The sequence below is a fragment of the Chanodichthys erythropterus genome, chromosome 22 (genome assembly GCF_024489055.1).
Source record: "Chanodichthys erythropterus isolate Z2021 chromosome 22, ASM2448905v1, whole genome shotgun sequence".
Classification (NCBI taxonomy): Eukaryota; Metazoa; Chordata; class Actinopteri; order Cypriniformes; family Xenocyprididae; genus Chanodichthys; species Chanodichthys erythropterus.
In genome coordinates this window covers 35,439,513-35,464,426 of record NC_090242.1, presented here as the reverse complement: position 1 = coordinate 35,464,426, position 24,914 = coordinate 35,439,513, and the positions used below count along the sequence as shown (strand labels likewise).

The 24,914-nt window shown below is 36.6% G+C and overlaps 1 protein-coding gene across 6 annotated transcripts in view; it reads right to left on the bottom strand.

Annotated features, from left to right (window-relative positions):
* The window catches only part of LOC137012072 (transcription factor 4-like), a 184,629-nt gene that overhangs the window by 76,715 nt on the left and 83,000 nt on the right, over positions 1 to 24,914 (bottom strand). For all 6 annotated transcript variants that reach the window (XM_067375079.1, XM_067375077.1, XM_067375078.1 and 3 more), the window contains 2 exons: positions 17,917 to 17,975; positions 174 to 303 (listed from right to left, as the gene is read on the bottom strand). In XM_067375079.1, coding sequence (XP_067231180.1) covers positions 174 to 303; positions 17,917 to 17,975 — 189 coding nt within the window. The remainder of the gene's footprint in view (positions 1 to 173; positions 304 to 17,916; positions 17,976 to 24,914) is intronic.

Here is a 24,914-nt window from a genome sequence, read left to right as displayed (position 1 = left end):
ATGCACAAAAATGAAAATCAATAATCACTACGAGCCCCTTTTGACAGAGGAGATTAAAAAATAACAAATGAAAAATCAGTGTTCTTGAAGATCCTGACATTGCTAAACAAACGCAAGGGCTTTAACAATAAAGCGATGTTTGATGGTGATGATGGTGATGATGAAGGACTCACCCATGGAGTCGCTGTGCATGGCTCGCCGCCGCGGGTTTCCTGCGTAATGCTGGTAATACTGAGAGCCCAGTTTGGTGGGCGACACCGTCTCCGGACTGACCATCCCCACTTCACCTCCCATGAGACTCGACTGGACAAAAACACAAGACAGAGACGTTACAAACACTCAATCACGCTAAAACACACACACACACACGACTGAATTAACAAAGACAACACACATTCCTGAAGTTAAACACAGCGGCAGCATTGACATCACAGCAAAAGATGTCTTTCATGTTTGTCAAAGAAAAACGCACACAATATAGTGACATTCTGAGGCCGTACAACAACAACAAAAATCTGCAAAAAATGCATTTTGAACCACAGAAAAAAAAAGAAAGAATAAATTGTGCTAATTATTAGGACACAGTTTCATCTGTGAAACATCTTCTGCGATGAACCAATGAAAAAAAAACATAAAGCCACAATTTCATCAAAAAGTGATGGATGCTTAAAATGTACATTTTGTGCTGAAAAAGTGATAAAATATTGTATCAAAGCACACATTTCTTTTCTTTTTTTTTTAAAAAAAGGTAAAAAGTTGTGACACTCAAAAGACATTTTACCTTAATAATTAAAGCCACAATTTCATCAAAACACAACAGATGCTTGATGAAATGCTAATTTTGTTTTGAAAAAGTGATGCAATGTTGCATTAAATCACACAATGTTTTTAAAAAGTCAAAAAAGCCTTTAATTAGTATTATAAAAGTTGTGATTTTTAAAAGACACTTTGACCTTCATAATTAAAGCTACAATTTTAACAAAAAAAGACAGAAATATACAAACTCGTGCTTGAAATGTTAATTTTGCGCTAAAAAATGATGCAATGTTCTACTAAAGCAAACATTTTTTTTTATTAGCACTATATAAGTTGATAAATTAAAAAAAAACATCTTAATCTTCATAATTAAAGCCACAATTTCATCAGAAAAAAGACAAATATAAAAACAGATGTTTGAAATGTCAATTTTGTGCTAAAAATGTGATACAATGTTGTATTAAAGCACACAATGTTTTTTTTAAAAAAAAGGTTTTGACGTTTAAAAGACAATTTGACCTTCATAAAGGCACAATTTCATTAAAAAACTACTGAAAAATACAACAGAAATATATAAACAGATGCTTGAAATGTCAATTTCGTGCTAAAAAAATGATGAAATGCTGCATTAAAGCATTTTTTTTTAAGTTTTTAAAAAGGCTTTAATTAGGATTCTAAAAGTTCAAAAACATTTTGATCTTCATAATTAAAGCCACAATTTTATCAAAAAATGACAAAAATATACAAACAGATGCTTGAAATGTCGATTTTGTGCTGAAAATGTGATACAGTGTTGTATTAAAGCACACAATGTTTTTAAAGAGCCAAAAATGCCTTTAATTAGGATTATAAAAGTTGTGATGTTTAAAAGACAAATTGACCCTTTGTAATTAAAGCCACAATTTCATCAAAAAAAAAGACATGAATATACAAACAGATGCTTGAAATATCATTTTTGTGCTAAAAAAAGTGATACAATGTTGCACGATGTTTAAAAAAAGGCCTTTGAGTAGGATTATAAAACTTCTGACGTTTAAAAGACAATTTGACCTTCATAATTAAAGCCTCAAGAAGTTCAGACAGCAAGTGTGTGTGTGTGTGTGTCACAGCGAAGCTCCGAAGCGATCAAACTTACCCAGCACAAACTCTTCCCATCATTACACTGTTCTCAGTTAACACTGTTCTGCTAATCAAGCCGAGTTAACGAGCGCTCGCTAGCTGAACGGGTGGACATTTGTCCCTGTCGGGAGCGTGTTCGGAAGTCTGATCGGGGAAAGAGCGCGAGCCCCGGGTGCGAGACGTAACGTAAACTTCCTCCTCAACTTTTTAGGGACACTCAGGGGGGAACGTCCCGGGCCGGGGCTCATTAGAGGACGTGATAAAGTAGGGAGAATGTTTGCGCTGAGCTGAATTCAAATGACGGCAGCTCTCACAACAGACTTAGCGATGCTTGACTAGAGCCGCATTCACATGCAAAACAACCTAAATAGGCCAATTACGTGGCGGCCCCTGGTCGCAGGCTTCCCCGCGGAGGAGAGCGGGGTCTGCCGCCTTTCACAGGCTAAAACAAAAGAGTCCTTGTCTTAAATAAGTCGCCCCCTCTCACAGTTAAGGAGGCTTTTTTTGCAAGGGGGGGACGCTAAAACAAAAGTGTCTCATTTTCTACGGGACGGACGGTTTCTCCCAAGCGCGCCGTTGCCCGGCAACTACGGGCGGAGAAAAAAGCCCAGCGCTCCCGTGGTGCCCGGCCCGGCGCGTTCCGCATGCCGAGTCTCATGCCCAGTTTCGGAGCCGGCTGGCACGGGTACCCAGCTGGCATCCAGAGGAAATATTAACAAAGATAAATGACACACACCTGAAGACGCCCGTGAAGGATTACCGGGCCGCGTTAATAACAGCAGGCGCATGCTTGCATGGCCACCAAATGATGATTGCGAGAAACGGAGAAGACATTAACGTAATTGGAAAAGTGCAACAAACAAAAATACAGGACAGAAAGTGAGAGAGAGAAATACCGAAGCGCCACTGAGATGTCTGTAATATCTCAAATGTTACCAGAGTGAGATCAAACAGAAGAGAAAAAGATTGTTTTTTCCTTTTTCACTTGATACGGAATATCAGTGTTACTAGTATCTGATTTTGCAGATAGTTTGTTTCTGAAAGTAAAAATGTTGATACAATGTAACAAAGTATTTGCTTTGTCTCTTGTTTTAAAAGTTTTTGTTCCGTTGTTGCCGAGGCGACTGGTCGGTGTGGTGTTTGCCCCGCCCCTCCTCCACTGTGATTGGACGGCTGGGTAAAAAAAGTGAAGAGTGCTGCGTTAGGTCATGTGTCCACCAAAGGGATTGCGTATTTTTCCAATTGTTTTCAATGGGAGCGCCACGTTTTTTAAAATGCCATGAGCATAATGAGGCGTCTATTTCACGCAGTTTTTTTACTGGTCGCCTCAACTTGAAGAATGCTCATCACTGTCACTTTGTACCCAGCTGCCCAATCACAGTGGAGGAGGGGCGGGACTAATACCACACTGACCAACCGCCACGTCAACGTCAACAGATGACAACAACAGGCAAAAGAAATACTTTACATTGTATCAACATTTTTACAAACAAACAAACTATCCGTGAAATGAGATACAAGTAACACTTCCGCGGATATTCCGTGCCACAGCAAACATTACGAGAAAAAAATATCAACCACTCAGTGTGAAATAGACACTCATCGCCTCGTCACTTATGCTAATTTCATTAAAGAAAACCCTTTTTTCCTGTGACTAAGACGAGACGATGTCAAGACGACAATTAAACACTAACTGTGACTATTTCAACATGCATTGTTGGTGGCGAAAAAATAAATCTCTCTTTATTTTTGTCGGAAAAAACATTACAGACGGCTCTACAAATCTCTACTACAAGCTTAAATTCTTGTGGTTGCCAGATGTCAACAGTTTAAATCCCCCAATCAGAGCTTTTCTGTTAAAATGATACATTTTCTGCCCGGTGTTTTACTTAATCTCTGCAATCTGGCAACCATGACCAAAGAATCGAAATCGAAATCGGAATCGGAATCGAAAAAGTGAGTCAGTCACTTGTGCTGTTTGTGTGACTAAATCTGCCATCAAACCTTCGGCGATGAACTGTAATAAATCCAAACATGAATCTCGACTATATTGTTTGTGGCATTAGGAATTTCACCGTTTTAATTTTTGAGTTTCTTGTTTTACCAGTTTTCATAATGTAGACAGAGAGTGTGTTAATTTATATGACAAATAGACTATAATAAATCATAAAACTAGATGGTCAAATAAACCATGCGTATTAATTGACATTCCCTTGATTTGTGCTTATAGGTGAAAATGCAATAATAATATTATAATTTTGAGTAAAATAATCATTACTGGTTTAACCATTATGCAGCATGGTGAAAAGTTTCAAATTTGCCTAAACAAAAACAAAACAAGTTTGACTAAATATGATAAAAAATAAAAAGTACATTTGACATAGCACTAAGATTAAATTTAAAAATAGCTGATGAAATTAACACTACTCATTGCGCTGCTGGCATTTTTAAATACACAGCGCTCCCACTGAAAACAATTGCTGGTCAACAGTCTCAAAATGAATTTAACCATTTCTTATCATTCATTTTTAATCATTATGTACAGAAAATACTGCTCATTCCAGAATGCAATGCAAATAAAAAGTGATTAAACAGTGATTAAGTAATCTCGAATGTTTCTCCTGGACAGCAATGATATGAAATGGACATTAAAAGACTGATGCCTCAGAAAAGACTCTTACTGTACGTGTCTCCTCCAGAGATTTCAGTCTGGTCAGATCTGCTCAATACAAACGCAGTCATTTCTCATCAAACAATCTAAACTCATTTCAATACTGAATGACATTTGAGTCGGTTTTAATTTTCATAATGAACTTCTTAACACTTGAGAGCAACATCTGAGCAATAAAACTTTCTGGGGGGAAAACAGAAGAAGAATGAGACAGAAAAAAAGCAGTGAGATGGATGTTGGGCGAGTGAAAGAAGGAGTGCAGAGGGAAGCAGGGAGGCTAAAAAGAGCAGGAGGCCTGAAACAGATGAATGAGGACCCCTGTGAGCACTCCATCTCCTCGGGTCGGTCCATGCTAAATGGCCCACGGTCTGCGGGTCTGGCGGACCCACAGGGGGCCCGTTCCCCTCGGACCCGCGGCCCTCCGACGCCCATGAGATTTGCCCGCGACGGGCCACCGTAGACGCGGCCCACCCCGCTTTAAAACTATAGCCAAACTCAGAGAACATCAGAAATCTGAGGCAACTGAGAGAGATCAAACCTTCGGCTAATGAGTACAGACAGCAGAACCACAGGAGAGAGACGGACGTCATCATCATCATCATCATCGACTGGCTTACATCACATGATCTGTGTCTGTTCAGAACAGCACACTACTCTAAAACAAAAAACAATGTGTGAGAGTACAGCTAAAAATGATGTTGTTGAAGCTGCATGACTTTCTTTGTTCTTCGGCAGAAAAAGATATTTTGAAGAAAGAAATGTTTTTTTTTTTTTCATATAATGAAAGTCAATGGGGTCCAAAACAACACTGAGACACTATTTTTAATATATCTTCTTTCAAGTTCAGTAAATGATGACAGAGCGATTTAGCAATTTGAAGGAACGAATTAGTAAAACATCTGCACGATTTAGCAAATCGAGGGAACGAAATAGTAAAACGTTCACATGATTTAGCAAAACGAGGGAACAAAATAGTAAAACGTTCGCACAATTTAGCAAAACGAGGGAACAAAATAGTAAAACGTTTGCACAATTTAGCAAAACGAGGGAACAAAATAGTAAAACGTTCGCACAATTTTTCAAATCGAGGGAACAAAATAGTGAAACGTTCGCACAATTTTTCAAATCGAGGGAACAAAATAGTAAAACGTTCGCACAATTTAGCAAAACGAGGGAACAAAATAGTAAAACGTTCGCACAATTTAGCAAAACGAGGGAACAAAATAGTAAAACGTTCGCACAATTTTTCAAATCGAGGGAACAAAATAGTGAAACGTTCGCACAATTTAGCAAAACGAGGGAACAAAATAGTAAAACGTTCGCACAATTTAGCAAAACGAGGGAACGAAATAGTGAAACGTTCGCACAATTTAGCAAAACGAGGGAACGAAATAGTAAAACGTTCGCACAATTTAGCAAAACGAGGGAACAAAATAGTAAAACATTCGCAAAATTTAGCAAAACGAGGGAACGAAATAGTAAAATGTTCGCATGATTTAGCAAATCAAGGGGAAGAAATAAAACGTGTGCACGATTTAGCAAATTGAGGGAAAGAAATAGTAAATAGTGTGCACGATTTAGCAAAACGAGGGAACAAAATAGTAAATCGTTTGCACAATTTAGCAAATCGAGGAAACGAAATAGTTAAACGTGTGTGCGATTTTTCAAATCGAGGGAACAAAATAGTGAAACGTTCGCACAATTTAGCAAAACGAGGGAACAAAATAGTAAAACGTTCGCACAATTTAGCAAAACGAGGGAACAAAATAGTGAAACGTTCGCACAATTTTTCAAATCGAGGGAACAAAATAGTGAAACGTTCGCACAATTTAGCAAAACGAGGGAACAAAATAGTAAAACGTTCGCACAATTTAGCAAAACGAGGGAACAAAATAGTGAAACGTTCGCACAATTTAGCAAAACGAGGGAACAAAATAGTAAAACGTTCGCACAATTTAGCAAAACGAGGGAACAAAATAGTGAAACGTTCGCACAATTTAGCAAAACGAGGGAACAAAATAGTAAAACGTTCGCACAATTTAGCAAAACGAGGGAACAAAATAGTAAAACGTTCGCACAATTTTTCAAATCGAGGGAACAAAATAGTGAAACGTTCGCACAATTTAGCAAAACGAGGGAACAAAATAGTAAAACGTTCGCACAATTTAGCAAAACGAGGGAACGAAATAGTGAAACGTTCGCACAATTTAGCAAAACGAGGGAACAAAATAGTAAAACGTTCGCACAATTTAGCAAAACGAGGGAACAAAATAGTAAAACGTTCGCACAATTTAGCAAAACGAGGGAACGAAATAGTAAAATGTTCGCATGATTTAGCAAATCAAGGGGAAGAAATAAAACGTGTGCACGATTTAGCAAATCGAGGGAAAGAAATAGTAAATAGTGTGCACGATTTAGGAAAATGAGGGAACAAAATAGTAAATCGTTTGCACAATTTAGCAAATCGAGGAAACGAAATAGTAAAACGTGTGTGCAATTTTTCAAATCGAGGGAACAAAATAGTGAAACGTTCGCACAATTTAGCAAATCAAGGGAACAAAATAGTAAAAACATCCGCACGATTTAGCAAATCGAGGGAACACCTCACTATGTTGCATATATATATATATATAAGTTTTTAAAATGTAAGTTGTTGTATACTGTTTCACTTTCTATCATGTTTTACGCAGTATGCAGTATATAGTATGCCGCGTGCAGCAGGCTAGTATTCCATCCTGACCAGCCACATGATGATGAAGTGTTCACACTCCTCTGGAATGCCATCATCACACACTCACACACACACGCTCACCATTGAGTAATGAGGCAGTGATGAGCGCATCCCGCAGCGCGGGGGTCAAAGGTCAGAGAACTGTCTCAGCTGCTGCCGAGGAGCCGTGATGACACAGCAGAGTGTGTGTGTGTGTGTGTGTGTGTGTGTGTGTGTGTGTGTGCGGTGAACTAATCCACCTTTATGCACACAGTCCGAACTGAATCCCCTTCCATTGCTTCCCAAAACACACACACACACACACACACACACACACACACACACACACACACACACACACACACACACACACACACACACATCAGAGCTCCACAGGAGGAAACTGATGCATGTGAGCGTCTCCTCCAGTCTTCAGGAAGGAGCCATTAATTATGAGAACACAGTACAGCACACCTGTACACACACAGCTGATGCTGAAACACACACGCACAGACACACATTCTCAGATGTCTCAAGAGTTCAGGTGTCATATATGGTAGGAAACCATGTCTGTCGGTCTTTAACATACCAAAACAGAGGAATTATGAATGAACATGGTTGCATCATTTAAGCTCATTTGCAGCGCTCACATGATGCACTACTGCACCAGAAACAAAGTGCATTTTAAAATCACCTTATTTGGATGATATTTATATATATATAGATGAACATGCAACATATAGATGTCACCTGACATCAGTGTAGCATACTATACTATTTTTGCATACTGTTTCACATTCTAAATAGTATGCAGTACACTAGTATTCCATCCTGAACGGCCACAGACACAGTTGAAACACAACAAAGTACTCCGTTAATCTCCAGAGCGGTGAAACAGAAATGTCTGAGCAAGGATCAGGCCTATCCCACAATGCTCTCTGCTCAGGACACATCTTACGCAGCGTTCGGTGTCAAAGCAAACGCTGCACGCGGCCAGTCAAAAGACGAGCGCTTCACACTCTTTCCTTTAGGAAGCGCAGCGAGACAAACACCTCGGAAACGGATCGGCGCCAGAACCGGCGGCCGAGAGGAACGAGAGGAAATCTGCACCTCTCATCCTGTCTGCATCTGTTTATCCGTCTCACTCTCGCTGGCACGACGCCTCAATAACAGACAGGAAGAGAGCAGAGACGACATCCAAAGCCATTTATCTGAGAGGTAAAATGCAATGAAAAGGTAAATGCGGGTATAAATGAATATTTGTAAACCCATTAAAGTGGAGGTGATGTTAGCGGAGTCTGAAAATAACCACGCGTTTGTGTGTGTGTAAGAGTCCTCACACTGATTTCTGGCTCTCGTCACCTAGCAAAGCTTTAGCACAGGAAGAGGAATTGGATGCAAAGAGACGGCAGGTGAAGACACACACACACACACTCTCACACACACGGGCCTTTTTACAGCAGGGCTTTTAACAAGGGGCAATTAACACTTTGACGTGCAACAAGGAGAAAAGTACTCGAGCAGACAAGCAGCTAAATATCAGAGAGACATGAGGAGTAATCACACACACACACACACACATGCATAAGTGTAAATCACCGCTTTTTCAAACAAAAAATAACATCTCGAGTTAAACATCAAATCATAAATGAGTCGTGAACAGCAAGTCAAATAGAGCGAATGACGCGCACATGCATAACACTCCTGTACAGGCTATACAGAGCCTGGACACTGAGCAAGTCAAGACAGATTTACAATAAGAACATTTAAAGGGGTCATATGATGCTTTTTTGATGCTAGTGTGTTTAATGTGTCTGTTTGAGCATGAAAAAGTATCAGTGTTTCTGAACTGCCTGAAACGCCTCCATTGTAGTCTAGTTCACAATATTCCTCATTTAAATAAATCATATGCAGAATAAAGGGGCGGGGCCTGGTTGAGTTAGTTAGTAGTACCTGCGTCTCAATGTGCAAACTATCCATCCTAAATAATATGTGACATTCGTCATTTTCAATACTATTTAGAGCAGATAGGGTGGATAGTATGCACATTGGGATGCAGGGAGTGTGTTGAAACTGGCGGTCATGGTAAGGGGTGGGACATTTCCCAAATGACCAATCACAAAATGCTGCTCCAGCCGACCAATCAGAGCACATTGTGCTTTTCAGAAGGAGGGGCTTCATAGAGACAGGAACTAAACAGAGCGTTACTGACAGACTGGGAAGAGAGGAGCTAATGAAATCTTAAAAAAAATAATAATAAATAAAATATTTTTTTTTTTAAATAAAAAGGATCAACATGTTTTACAAGGAGCTAATAATTAATATAATCATAAAAATGTAAAATTAATTAAATAATCAAAAAATAAAAACAAACAAAATTAATTGATAAGAAGTGAATAACTAATGCAATAATAAATAATAAATGAAATTAAATGAATTGATTAGAATCAAATAATTAATGAAATAATAAAAATTAAAATAAATAATTTCCAATAAAAACAAATCAAAATGCAAAGTGAATAAACAATGAAATCATAAAAATGTCAAATTAAAATTAAATTAAAACAATCAAAATGAGTTGATGAGAAGCGAATAACTAATGCATTATGAAAAAATGAAATTAGTTTTAAAATAAAAACAATGAAAATTAGTTAATAAGAGGCAAATAATTAATGAAATCCTAAAAATAAAATTAAAATAAATAATTTTGAAGTATATTATTCTATTTTTTTTTTTTTACAAATATTTTATAATGAAAAATTAATGCAAAAAGTAAATGAATACATTTAGAATAAATGCAATCAAAGCACTTATTAAAAAAGATTAAATATTTTTATTTGTTGACTAATGGACATCAGAGAACTGTGAACGTGTGAATGTGTTGTTAAATTAATGAAATATTAACTTAAAATTTAGTTATTTAGTTATTTACTAGTTTTTAATTACTTCATTTCGTATCAAAATGTGTCTGCATTTCATTTTATCTTCGGATTGGTCAACACCGATGTGTGTGTGTGTGTGTGTGTGTGTTCATGCCTTTGTGTGTGGGAGAGTTTGAGATGTGTCTGCTGTGGAAACATTTTAGGAATGTGTGTGTGTGTGTGTGTAGCCTTGACCAGCAACCCAATCACAGTCTGAGACTCTGCACAGGAAACGGACACACACACACGCGCACACACACACACACACACTCACACTCACACAGATGTTTCCATATCAGAGCACCACTCAACTGCAGCTGTACTCTTTCTCTCACAAACACACAGACTGCATAAATGACATTGTCATGTGACCCGTGAGCATCTTTATCTCTGCAATGCAATAAAACCCTTCTGATCCAACCTGTGTGTGTGTGTAAGATGTTTATTTGTGTTGCTGTTAACTCATATTCACACTGTAACTCACTTACATCCACACACACAATAAACCACCACACAATAATAATTCATGTTGACTCTGTACATAATTTCTTGCGTTATTATTTTTACGTCTTATATTACAGCATATGACCAGCTGAGACCCTCCGTCTGTCTGTGTGAGAGAGAGAGTTTTACCACCATTAGATTAATAAACCAGATTTTGCTGTGCGGTTGCTAACGTGCTCCAAATGTTAAAATGTTGCATGTTAGTATGTTGCTATGCAGTTGCTATGGTGCTGTGGGTGGTTGCTAGGTGCTTTCTTACCATCACGCGTGAAAAGAGAAACACTGCCGAATTAGCTCACTTTCAGTCTGAATTGAATTGACCACACCCACAGGAAGATGAATTGGACAGGAAGAGGAATTCAAGTGTAGTAATGCATTCTGTCTACTGAAAGCCTATAAAGACTGTCAAAATATATTATCAAAATTAGGGATGTCCAGATCCGATCATGTGATCGGAAATCGGGCCCGATCACGTGGTTTCAGACTCAATCGGAATCGGACATTACCTCCCGATCAGGACTCGGATATATATGTATTAGGGGTGCAACGGTTCTTGGTAAAAAAAATCGAACCGTGCCGTATGGTTTGTTTAAAATAGCAACGTTGAATGTACGAATGAATGTACGTTTCAGTCGATGGATGCGCAAAACGTTACAACAACGAAAATCAGAAAGCGTGGACAAAACAGTCACTCTTTGTAAACTGTTGACTGCGAGTGCCGTCTGCTCTCATGTCCAGTCATTTACGCCGTCATCACCCGGGTGTTGATACAGGTGAGACCTGAACAGCACACGTTGCTATCTGTGTTTAAACTAAACTCATTTAAGCCTTGCTGATTTAAACCTTCAAGAACAAGACGCGAAAGAGAGCTCGCACGCGCTGGTGAGAAGATTTGTGTGCGCTCATCCGAAGCGCGTACACGCTTATTCCAGTCAGTGCGCAAATACTGAGTTCTCTTTCACGTCTTGCGCTTCAGCGGACAAATTCATACAAAAATTATTTAAAAATGCCCGTCCTAGCGAGTATCCTAGCAAACATAGTCGGTTATGTCTTAAGTGAACGTATATTAGTCGAGAAAGACAGCGCATGTGGAACAGTATATGTACTGGATTGTGCATGTCTTAAAGGGAGAAAAACTATTCCTGCTGCCTGTTTTTAATGTTAAATAAAACAACAAATAACAAAGAAATCAATTACTGCTCTTGACTGAATAGTTTTTGTAACTTCAATAATGATTAATCTTTATTTATTTTATACAGTAAAGATAATATGCAGTGATATTTTATATTTGATTACTTTATCCATTTAAACGACTGTTAGATACCTGAAAACCTGAAAAGCACTGTTCCTGGATCTGTTTTTTCGCTCTTCTTTATTCTTTTTCATGTATTATAGAAGTATCGGATCGGGACTCGGTATCGGCAGATACTCAAAATCAAATGACTCGGACTCGAGGGCAAAAAAACGTGATCGGGACATCCCTAATCAAAATGTTCTTTATCATGCCAACATTGAAAGTTTGTCGTGTGCATTTATAGTTAAAAATAAAAGTTACCAGAATTTCTTTACATTTAAATTAGTTTTTAATTCCACTTTCTTTATGTCAAGTCAAGTCACCTTTATTTATATAGCGCTTTTTACAATGCAGATTGTGTCAAAGCAGCTTTACATTGATAACTGGTACATAATTTTGGCTGCACAGCAGCTCTTAAAGAATAGTGTCAATGCAGGCAGATCAAAGCACTGTTGAATATCAATGTCAAGTCAAATGTCAATTTACATTTAAAATAAATTTGCAATTTTCCATTCTGTTTGCAACCTCACTTCAGTTAAATTGAACTGGAATTTAAAAGGAATTATGAGTTCAATTTTGAATGATGCAAAATAAAATAAAATAAAATAAATAGTAAAAACATAAAAAATAAAATAAATAAAATAATATAAAACAAAAAAAAAATAAATACAATAAAACAAAAACAAAAATAAAATATAACAAAAAAAATAAAACAAAAAATAAATAAATAAAATAAAAATATAACAAAATAAAATAAATAGTAAAAAACTAAAAATAAAATAAATGAAATAACAATATAAAACAAAATAAAAAAATAAATAAATGAAAATAATAAAACTAAAAAAATAAAATAAATGGTAAAATAAATAAATAAATAAATGAAATAAAATAAAATAATAATATAAAACAATAAATAAATAAATAAATAAAATATAATAAAAAAAAAAAAAAAAAAAAATGAATTATATTAAAGTATATTTTTAAAATAGATGTCATTTTTAGGGATTTTTAGAATTAATTATTAACCCTAATAACAGCAGTAGTAATAATAATGACAGCTTTAAACACCACTTTATTTCATATTTAATGATTGATGAGGAAGTGTTTAAAGCAAGGTTAACTTATTATTGTTAACTAAACCTAAAATCACACACACACACACACACACACACACACACACACACACACACACACACACACACACACACACACACACACACACACACACACACACACACACACACACACACACTCTTCACTGTGACGTCTAAATCCTGTTTTTGGCAGCGGCTGATGTTTCAGGATTAGCTCTGGTCTGAATGCGAGTGAGTGTGTGTGTGTCATGACCCAGAGCGCTGGAAACATCTCCCCTAGCTAGTGAGCTTCCGTTTGGAGCACCACCTCAAGGTCACGCAGGGGTCAAAGGTCAGATCTATCCGGTCAGGTATGAGAAACTGGTCTGTTCTGTTCATCAGCTCACATTCAGCTCAGAGTAAATATGAGATTTTTGCAGATATGTTCTAATAAAACTGATTTTAAAAGCAATATCGAGAGGATAGATGAAGTGAAGACCTCCTCATGCGAATTCACCCACCCTTCCCAGAATTCCAAGCGACACAGGATTTTAAAGCGACATAAACGCTGTCGGATGCGTTACACCGTTCTGTCACTCACATCCCGACGGTCCGCCTTCCTCTGATGGGTTTGTCTTGTAAACTGTCAGGAAAGATTAATTCGAGAGCGAGCTCGCAGTTCTGAAGACCCTGCTGGCGACCCACAAACCCGGCGAGTGAGAAAACTTTCCACAAACTCACGTTAACACCAGTCGCATCACTTCAGACCACATTTGCATGCTGGATTAATTAGGCGCGTTTCCATGGCTGCCATTCTTCTAACTTCAATGTGAAGTGTGTCATTTTCTGGATGTTAAAACACTTTCTCACAAGAAGTGAGAGTCAGTGTAAGTCTGAAGATTGAAACGCCTTTCAGAACATTGATCTGTTTGTTTGAAGAACCGACAACTTTTGAATTAAATATTCAGCCAGAACAACCTACAAACTGCAGAACATCCTTATGGACCATCATGGAGATGTAATAATCACTCTGAGATGCTGAGATCACCCCAAAAACTGGTTTAGGTGTGAACAATTACCATACAGCACTATACATGTTAGTTATATCATCTGTCTGGTAATAAATGTTCTAAAGGGGACCTATAATGCCTCTTTCACAGGATGTAATCTCCAGAATGTGTGTGTGAAGTTTCAGCTCAAAATCCCCCACAGATCACTTATTATCGCGTGTCAAATTTGCCCCTATTTGGGTGTGAGCAAAAACACGGCGTTTTTGTGTGTGTCCCTTTAAATGCAAATGAGCTGCTGCTCCCTCCCCCTTTCCAGAAGAGGGCGGAGCTTTAACAGCTCAACAACAACAAAGTTGGAGAATCTCACGCAGCCAAAATGAGGAAAGTGTTCAGCCTTACATTGTTCAAACCGGAGTCGACACTGATGGAGAGACTCAGGAAGAAGTTACAACTTTTAGACGTTTCTGAATGGTTAGTGGATAAATTGATGTAGTTGCTGTGGAGTTGATTCAACTCATCCACTAGCATGTGCCGTCATGTTCATCTTTTGTGTTGAATTGACCCTCGTTTGTGAAGCAGTCCTTTACAATATTGAAGCAAGTAAATAAAATGCCTTCAGTTAAAGATGAAAAACACAAAAATTAAAAAGTAGACTCCAAAAAGCAAACTACTATAAATGATCACAGTATGGAGTGGTTAAATTGAAACAGGTCTATTCTTGATGTTGTATCTGCCGTTTGAACATCCATATGTCTCTTAATATAAACACGATGGGCTGGTGAGAGATCGCACACACACACACACACACACACACACACACACACACACACACAGAGCTGTATGCGTTCATATATGTGCTTTAGCAGAAGCGTGCTACAGGGCCATCTGCTAACGGTACCGGCTGCAATGCAAACAAACCGCTTGTTTATTTATTTATTCCACTACAGAAACTCCAACAGCTGCTATTCATTTGAAATATCACGTTTAAAATTTATTTCACATAAAAAGATGCAGAACAACTACCGGAAATAACTCAACAATGACTGCTGTAATTACTATTGATCATTACTAACTTTTCCTCTCTTAGGAAAATAAAAAATCAAGAGTTTCTCCTAAAAAATTCAAAGGGATAGTTAACCCAAAATTAAAATTCTGTCATTTATTATTCACCCTCATGCCGTTCCACACCAGTTAAGACCTTCATTCTTCTTCAGAACACAAATTAAGATATTTTTGATGAAATCCGATGGCTCAGTGAGGCCTGAGCAATGACATTTCCTCTCTCAAGATCCATTAATGTACTAAAAACATGTTTAACCCTCTGGAGTCTGAGGCTGATTTGGGGCCTGGAGAAGTTTTGACATGCTCTGACATTTGTGCTTTTTTCAGTTCTTCATAAACATATTAATGGAAAAAGTGTCATTACACTGTATTCAGCACAAACTAGGCTACAATAATATGTGAGGAACATGTATGTACATGTTTGTGTTTTTGAAGGAATAACATTTATGCGTGGTTATTGAAAAAACAAAAAACTTAAGTCACTGAAATAAGGCCAAAAAAAGTATAGTAAATCTGTGTTCACAACACTTTTGGGTATTGGAGGTTGTAGACTAGAATTTTTGCTTCAGAATTATGTAAAAATTATGCTGCCTACTCCTTCATATAAAACAATATATTGATTTAGTTTTTGTAAGACACTTTTTGCCAAGGAACACAGTATGCGAGGAGGCGTGAATCACCACTGAAAATGGGCCATTCTCACCTGAGAAGACAAAAGAATTGGATAGTAATGAGCTGAAATGACTTGCATATTAATGAGGCATTTCAGTCAGGTAGGCTGTGAAAAAAAACCTTCTGTGATGTCTCAAGCTCATTATGATATATGAAACATACAGAAAAATATTATTACAATATAAAGTAATGGTTTTATATTATACTTTAAAATATGTATTTCTGTGATGCAAAAAGATATAGATATAGACTTTTAGTTTAAAAGCATGCACATTTGGAGAAATATTGGATTCTCATATGCTTATGTCAATTTTCTATACAGAGGAGTTATTTTTATTTAATATTCACTGTCATTACTATGAGCGCTGGTGTTTTCAATTCATCCTTGAAGTCGGAGGGCGCTCTATGCATTTTTAGTCCACAAATTCATCTAAAAGAAGAAGAGGCTATTCCATGAATGGAGTTTCCAATTCATACAGCTGCAGGAGGGCGCTAAAGAAACAAAAACTCATCTAAAATTCATCCATAGAAGAAAAGTAAACAGGAACTAACTGTATGTCTTCTAGAGATCGCTAACCATGACTTTTACATCCAGATAAACACTTTTCAAGACAATAAATACACGATTGAGATGATGAATGCATGTATTGACTGAATTTGCGTCTGAATAGCGCTGGCTCCGTGGGCGTGGCCACATTAGTGGATAATGAGCTGAATCACAGTCTTCTGACATGGCTCTCTTTTCATACAGATTACATAAACACAGAAGGTTTGTTTTCGATTTGACTTACATGATTTAAAACCTGACATCTTAACGTTTTTTTAGACATAAGTGTCATTTTTCTGCGATTAGTATTCACTAAGTTACAGTTCATTTTCTGAGAATTATCAGATTGGATTTCGTTCAGAGGGAGAGGAGAGATCACGCATCATGTTAGTTTTCTTTATTTTACAAAAAGCACAACATTTTGTTTTTACTTTGAGTGTATATAAATAAAAGAAGACATTCTATAGTTTCAATTGATATATTACTTATGTCTCTATGACAAAAAATGACGGAGTATTTGAAGTCTGTTTTGCTGCAATGTGAAAAAAAACTGCAAAACGCGCCGGCGCGTTTTTAGACCTCAGAGTGTTAAATCAGTTCATGTGAGTACAGTGGTTCAATATTAATATTATAAAGCCACGAGAATATATTTGTTCCGCCAAAAAAAACTAAATAACGACTTATTTAGTGATGGTTGATTTCAAAACACTGCTTCAGGAAGCTTCGGAGCACAAATGAATCAGTGTATCGAATCAGCCGTTCGGAGCGCCAAAGTCACATGATTTCAGCCGTTTGGCGGTTTGACACACGAATCATGATTCGACACACTGATTCATAACGCTCCGATGCTTCCTGAAGCAGTGTTTTGAAATCGGCCATCACTAAATAAGTCGTTATTTTGTTTTTTTGGCGCACCAAAAATATTCTTTTCGCTTTATAATATTAATATTGAACCACTGTACTCACATGAACTGATTTAAATATGTTTTTAGTACATTAATGGATCTTGAGAGAGGAAATGTCATTGCTGGCTATGCAGGCCTCACTGAGCCATCGGATTTCATCAAAAATATCTTAATTTGTGTTCCAAAGATGAATGAAGGTCTTACGGGTGTAGAACGGCATGAGGGTGAGTAATTAAGGATAGAAATTAAATTTTTGGGTAAACTAACCCTTTAAGACTTTTATTGAAGACTCTTCCAGTCATTTTTGTCATTCAACTGGATAAGGTTTTAAAAATATTTTGGAAAGAGTGTGCTCATATATTTCTAGTCAAAAATGTATATTTTTTTATGATTTCATTAATTTCTATGGCTTTTAAAGACCTGGAAATCACACATATCAATATATTACATATGAAATGTCAAGGTTTTCCAATTTGTCAGATGATTCTCCTGAGAAAAGTCTCACATGTGAGTTTCATCAGAGATCTCAAACTGTGCTCAGATACAAAACCTGCAATCAAAACTCAATATAAACTAATCAAACAGACTCGTACCAGCGACTCATTCGGGTGTTTTCTGCTTTAGGAGACATCTTGAGCAGTTAATGAGCAATCCTCACTGAGGGTTTCTTACCTGACAGCCGTGAATGCTGGAGTCTCGTCCGTAAGAGTACGACGCTCGCTCCGTTTTACCTGTTTAAAGAGACGAAGGACAGATCATTAGCACCTGAATTCATTACTCTTCAACTCAATCTAAATATAAACATCTTCTAATAACGTCCTTTAAAAGGATGAGCGACAATGGGACGAAACGACGGCAAAAGCCAGCGGCGGCCGCGTGAATTCCCACACGGACAGCTGGCGTGAGGCTCACAAACGGCTCGCTTTCAATCGCCGCTTTTCAAGACTTTCAAACATCACAAGCTCTATTTATTTCCGCAGGTTGAAGTCAGACGCCTTTGACGAACAGAATCTGCTCTGGTTTGTGTTAAATGAAAGAATGAAGATGTTTGACTTGTGTTTTGTTTTACTGATGTTGCCAGAACAAAGAAACGCCAGGGAAGTAGACGACGAGCGGTTCGGGCTCCTTTAGAGGCAAGCGGGCATGTGAAATCTGGTATTAGCGGAATAAAGACCTTCTCAAAGTCTCACAAACACTCGTCTACAGGCTGTTAATTATATAGAAGAACATGCTTGAATGCGCCCTGCCTTGAGCTGCACTGGGACGGCAGGAGCGCAGCCAAACACACACACACTGCAAATATTGTTAAAGTCTTGTGACCTCATCCAGTCATAATCAAATGAGCCCAATTACAGGAGCCTGCTCATGTTCTCCTTCTGACAGACCAACCTGAGCCGTCTGCTACGCTGTATAAACGTCCAAATACGTCCTTTTTAATAAAGACAACAGTGCTGTTCAATGTGCAAACATTATTTCAAGTCTTTGCTATGCATCACAAAAATGTAACACAGAGACTATGCAGTAAAACTATAGATGAAAATCAACAAAAACAACAGCTATTTACTACTGCAAACACTAAAAAGAATTAAGCATAGAGTAAAACAAAGTACATATTATCATCATTATAATACTCTAAAAGCATCATAAATGAAGACAATTTCAGTAGTCGTGATTTATGTGTCAAAAGCCCATTTAGACAACAAAGCTATTCACTACACTAAACAATGCTGGGTTAAAAACAACCCAAGTTGGGTTGAAAATGGACAAACCCAGTGGTTGGGTTAAATGTTTGTCGTGCTGGGTAGTTTTATTTAACCAACTATTGTTTAAAAATGACTGTATGTCTGGCTTAAAATGAACCCAGTATTTTGTAAATTAAAAATCAGACACATAATTACTAGAGGCAACAATAATAATCAAAAGGTGAACATTTATTAATAAGCAATTGAATAAATGTTTATTGTTTATTATTCTTTAAAGCTATTGATAAATGTTTATTTACAACATATTTTAGGTTCATTTTAAGCAACAATACAGTCATTTTTAAGCAATAGTTGATTTAAATAAAACTACCCAGCAGGTTGGGAAAACATTTAGTCCAACCGCTGGGTCAAAACAGCCCAATCGCTGGGTTTGTCCATATTTAAACCAGCTTTTTTAGAGTGCACAATAAATGTTCAGATGCTAAAATTTCTACTTTCTCTCAAAATATGCCAAACAAAAAACATCCTACAATAAGGCCCTATGAAATCGATTTTATTTTTTCCCAAATTCTGTTTTTTCCATGTTAATTTTTCTGGATTACGTTTTTTTCCGTTTTGTTTATTTTTTGACTCCATTTTAATGGTTAAATTAAATTTTAGTAATCAAAAGCATGTGTAATTTATTGAAATCTTGTCCAATTTACCAAAAATTTAATAAAAGCTTAACAAAAAAAAAACAAACAAACATTTTTTTAGGGCCCTATGATAAACGTTTTATTCTTTCCCCTCAAATTTTATTTTTACCAAATTCTGTTTTCTGGACTCCATTTTAATGGTTTAATTCCATTTTAATAATTAAAAAGCATGTCTAATTCATTGAATTCTTAAAAACAACAATATTTATTAATTAAAAAATATATTTTTATGATTTTTTTTTTTCTTCAGAAGTTCTGTTGTGTATTTAAATTTTTCTGGCAATCAAATGAATGCATACCATTTAATTTATCTTTTAATCATAAAATTAAACTTTTTTGTCAAACAATGTGCGGCACAACAGAGCTTTATTGTTAAAATAAAAACATGGAAGAAACACTGAGATTATTGTTTAAAATATATTTTAATACTTTATTATTAAATTAATTCATCTAAATTCTACTGTACAACAGTAATATGTTTCTGCGAAAGGTTAAATCGAACTTTTATTTTGTCGGTTTGCCTAGAGCTTTGAGTTTCTCTGTGTTTATGACGGTAGTTTTCTCAAACAAAGTGGTTAAATGCTGATGAAGTGACTTTCAGAGCAGCTCTGGAGATGAATTTGTGCGTTCAGATAGTGAGGCGACAGAGGACGAAAACATGTGCTTCAGCATGCGTGCGCCCGCACGATTTTGTGTGAGGTAAATGAAACTGCGCTTCCGCATCATTCATTTCAGAAGCACACAGACATGCAGGATTCATGTTTAATAGTCTTTTTGTGGTTTAATATTCACAGACACTAGTCTATATCGCAATTTAATTTAAGTGTGCTGACCTGCTTTTAATTCATTCATCAAAAATTTGACAAATTCCGTGACATTATAGATTAAATAATAGGGCCCTACTACAATCATCCACTATAACTCTAAAATCATCATAAATTCAGATGAAAATCAACAAAGACAACAAAACTACTGTAAAACTTCAAACGCTATAAATTACTCTCTATAAAAATGACCCTGGTTACCATAAAGTAAAATAAAGTACGTCCCACAGTCATTATAACTCTAAAATCATCATAAATTAACATGAAAATCTCATCAGTTGTGTTTTCTTGACATTTTATGTGTCAACAGCCCATCTAATAAAGACAACAAAGCCATTTACTACTATAAACTCACAAAATTTACACTAAAATGTACACTTTCTCTCAAAAAATGACCATGTTAACAACAGAATAAAATAAAGTACATGCAGTACTGTCATCATTATAACTCTAAAATCTCTCTCTCACACACACACACACACATAAACACAGGAATCATTGTACTCTGCTCTGCTCTGCTCTGAACATTTTCCAGGTGGCGTCCCAGAACACGTCGAATCCTCAAAGGTCAAACAAGAGGTCAACCACTACCACATGCATGACCCGCGTCCAAACACACAACAAAACCTGCTGCATTCATCTGAATCCTGAAGCGGAACACATGAGGAACATCGTCTGAAGATCATGTAAATACTGTACACATGACTGCCTACAGACGCTGAATGATTTCACACAAACACGGAGGGAAAAATAAATCTGTCTTGTTCTTCGGGACATTCAACAGTTTCCGAGAACACTGGTCGTGTTTCCTCCTGAGTCCTGAGCTTTCGCTGGATTCAGAAAAACATCTTTCTAAATCCTGCTAATCCACAGGACCGTGGAACTGGAAGTGGGAATGAAATCCGGAAGAGAGCTGGAATAGGACAGGAATGCCACAGACGGAACATCACTCTGGAAAAACACACACATTGAGCACAGATGCTCGCGCTCTTCCTGTCTTGTGTTTGCTGTTACTTCACTTTATTCTTTAGCTTGTTCCAGATTTAAGACCTTTTTGAAATCAAAATTAAATTCTTTTTTTTTTTTATGAAATATTGCAATGCTTATAAACGATTTATCCATGCACATTATTGTTTTAAATACATGTTCCTCATAATCTTGAATCAGAATAACTTCCTCTTGCAGCGACATCTCCTCTTTTCTCTGAAGATGAGGGCGGGGCAACCTGTCACTCACACGAGATCCAACAATAACAAACCACAACCATCCAATCAACTCCCCACAGACAAAATCAAGCCCCGCCCTACATTTGTTCTTGTTTGAGAAGCGTTTCACTCAGATATATGGCAATAGAGAAGAAAAGACCAGTGCAACTTAAGTTTCATGCCAACTTTAAGATCTGCACCAAAAAAAAATTAATGTATATCAGTTACTTAAAGGCAAGACGATAAAGGTAAAGATTAATTTTAAACCATATCACCATGTAAATGAGGCAACATTTAATTAAATATAAGACTTAATTATGATTTGATTCGATTCACAAGCTTGTGATTCAGATCTAATTCAATTCAAAATCAATTATTTTGAATATATATCAGATATGGCAAATTTTCTCAAGGAAAAAAATCTCTCAACTAATGCTATAGGAGTCAGTTACTACATTACTATAAAATTAACTGATTTGTAAAGACTAAAAACACTTAAATTACACTAAGAGAAGTTTTAATAATAATAAAGTTAATGTTTACAAATAGTTGGAAACATTTGGGATATTGTAAGTACTCAAGTGAACAAAATATATAACACTGGCCTAGTGGTTTTTGGATTTTTTACTGCAAAAATCTTACATATTGCACCTTTAATATCATCATTTACAGTAGTTTTACAATGATGAACTCCATCATATCGCCGGGATGATGATAATCCTCCGGTCTAAAGTGAACGTGTTTTCAAAGCAGATGCAGAAGTGAAGTCCCGTCCCTTAACCTGCACAAAACACACCCCGGCACGGACGATAGCACCAGGGATGGGCATTTCAATCAAAAATAATATTCAAAGATCGCTGGGAATTATATCGCGATACCCTGCTTTTAAAAACGGTCCGGTTCTTCATTTTATTAGTACCAGTACTTTAATATGGCATTATTTTGCTTACATTGCCGACAGTCAAGGCAAGCCCACGGACACCACAAATCCCGTCTGCAAAAGATGTTACAAAATAACTCAAGCGAAGGGAGTCAGAAGCATCTTGCAGTCAAACATCCCGATTTGTACAAAGAATTTGATACCAGCATTATGTTTATGCTCTCAAACATTAAATGAGTGTTTTTTATGTATTTTACTCGTGCACGCAGACCTGAGGTGTATTATTGAGTCTAAGTTTAATAAGTGATATCTGGTTGCAAAAATAAAATGAATTTAAAAATACATGTGAAGGGTATATACGGTTATTTAAAACCAATTTATGCTTTAATAACATTGCTCTAAGTATTTATAGTAATCTTATTTTTACAATAATCTTACTGTCAAAAACACCTACATGTATTAAAAAAACAGCAAATAATTTACAATTTTATTGAGTATGAAAATTATAATAAACATTAAAAATTATATTGAATCTAACTCTAACTTCACAGCAATGAAGCTCAAATCCAGAATTATCAGCTGCACACTGCTGAAGAAAGAAGTTCTGTCATATATGTTATTTATTTACTTTTCCTGCTGTTTTAGGTTTGTGCCATAGTATCATAAGTATCGGTATCGTGATATTTAAGTTAGGTATCGTATCGAAGTTGGTATCGTGACAACACTAGCTGAAACATATTAATATGTTCAGTAAATAGAATACAAAAACTACCGAAAACACATTGATTCACGACCGCTGTCACTGAATATCAACACAGAGCCCGGCGAACGACTCCCTCTCGTGACGTAAAATGACGTGACCATAGACTGTAAAAAAATATGGACGACACGACGCCGCTTCCTTCCATTGTACTGAATTGAAGCCAAAATGGGCCGATGAATGGGCACTGACACGTTACGCATTACGTCAAAAAAAAAAAAGTTTGGAGCCTGGGCATGCGCAGAAGGAATCGTCAGTGGAGCCGGAGGCGGAGTCGCGATATCAAACTTCCGCCCAGACAACTGCGTCATCATTGATGTATTTTCAATAGATTAAAAATTATACACAATTGAAAATTCTACCGATAAAATAATAGACTATTCTGTTTCTAGAGCAATAATATTTTTGAAACAGCAAATTCAGTAGATAAAATCAATATAATATGCCACTAGAAACAACTCTAAATCTTCAGAAACGGTCCTGCCATTTTAAATCAAGTTCAACTAACGTTACAGGAGATCGATTGCTGTAATTAGAGTAAGCTATCATTAGTTTTGTCCTGCTAATTATTATTTTATACCCATAAAAATAATAAGTAACTGCCAGATAACGATCACCTGCTTTTTCCCGACATGGTTAACATTAGGTGTGTTATCTTAACTAATAACATTTATTAATTAGCTTATAACGCCCACATTTAATGTTACAGAAAAAGGTTCAGTGATCCGTCAGATCCTGTAGGTCGGTTAGTACAGTTTACTGCTGAACAACTTATTTTGTTGGTGTGAAATAACAAAGAAATTGAAAATGAATAGTTAGTTAATACATCTTCAATCTCCCCTCGAAGCACGGACAGTCCTCAGACAAGCTGTCAATCAACTGCGAATCACGACGACACGCCCCGTTTTTATAGCATCAAATTACTAGCTAAAATCTAAATCATCACAAAAACGAACAATTGAATATATATCAGCGTGATAACAACTACCTTAAATGACCAAAACCATCTTTCAGAAAGTTTTATTTGAAGCAGAATTTATTTTTATGTTTTCACTGAAGTCTCATTCGTCTGCATTGAGCGGGCGGGGCTTATGACCTGTACTGCATCCAGCCTCCAGGGGGCGATCAAAGAGCCCGCAGCTTCACTTTTCAGGACGTATGAGACACACCCGGACACGACGTTGAAAAAAAAAAACGTTTTTTTTTTTTTTTTTTTTACAGAGACCGTCACTTTATCTACTAAATTTGTGCGCTTATGTCCTGCAAAACATTTTTAAATCCTGCAGTACCTTTTTATATTTTCGTACGTACAAGGTTATATATTCATCTCCAACATGCAATATGCACTTTAAGAGTTTGTTTTCTTTCCTCCAGTGTGAAATAAAACAGCCCAAAATCTGCAAAACTGCAACAAACCTCATGACACTTTAATCAGTACATTTTTATTTGTTTTTGAGAGGTCAACCGAATGTTTTATAGTTTAATAATCACATTAGGCGTCAATTCCTGAAATTCAAGACATATTGATAATTAAGACACACTTTCTAAGACCTTACATTTTACAGACACATTTGTTTGGTTCTTGTTCATTTCTCTGGCGTTT